This window comes from Penaeus monodon, chromosome 28, assembly GCF_015228065.2.
Source record: "Penaeus monodon isolate SGIC_2016 chromosome 28, NSTDA_Pmon_1, whole genome shotgun sequence".
Lineage (NCBI taxonomy): Eukaryota > Metazoa > Arthropoda > Malacostraca > Decapoda > Penaeidae > Penaeus > Penaeus monodon.
In genome coordinates this window covers 32,679,122-32,679,602 of record NC_051413.1, presented here as the reverse complement: position 1 = coordinate 32,679,602, position 481 = coordinate 32,679,122, and the positions used below count along the sequence as shown (strand labels likewise).

Here is a 481-nt window from a genome sequence, read left to right as displayed (position 1 = left end):
ACTGGAGGTGAATCATCAGCAGCAAAAACCAATAAGTTGGGGGAGAATACTTGGAACACAAATAAACAAACTGGTCTTCTGAAAACAGGTCCCAAGACAGAAGGAACACCATTATTGACAACTAGTGTGCCTAAGCCCTTCACAAAGGCAGCAGTTTCTATAACTACCTCCTCTGTTACATTGCCAAGCTCAACTGCCACCACCACAAAAGCTGGGACAGAAGCAACAGTCCCCACTAGTACTAGCATAGCAGCTGTTCCACGTCCCACGCGGCCAGTATTCCCACCGGATAAGATTATGTTCCCACCAGATAAGGTTGTAGCTTCATCTACTTCTACAGATGACAAAGGATCATCATCAGCCACAAAAGATGGAAATGAGAAAGAATCTATTCTCTCCCCAACCAGTGCTTCACGAGGCCGTGGTGCTGTTTCTCAGTCAAAAGCAACAACCCCAACAGGAAAGCCAGGAAGAGTCTTAT

At 45.9% G+C, this 481-nt stretch overlaps 1 protein-coding gene across 1 annotated transcript in view; it reads left to right on the top strand.

Annotated features, from left to right (window-relative positions):
• LOC119591178 (flocculation protein FLO11-like) overlaps positions 1-481 on the top strand; it is a gene marked incomplete at its 5' end in the record, with an annotated part of 15,623 nt that overhangs the window by 14,407 nt on the left and 735 nt on the right. The window contains 1 exon segment of the mRNA XM_037939887.1: positions 1-481. Coding sequence (XP_037795815.1) covers positions 1-481 — 481 coding nt within the window.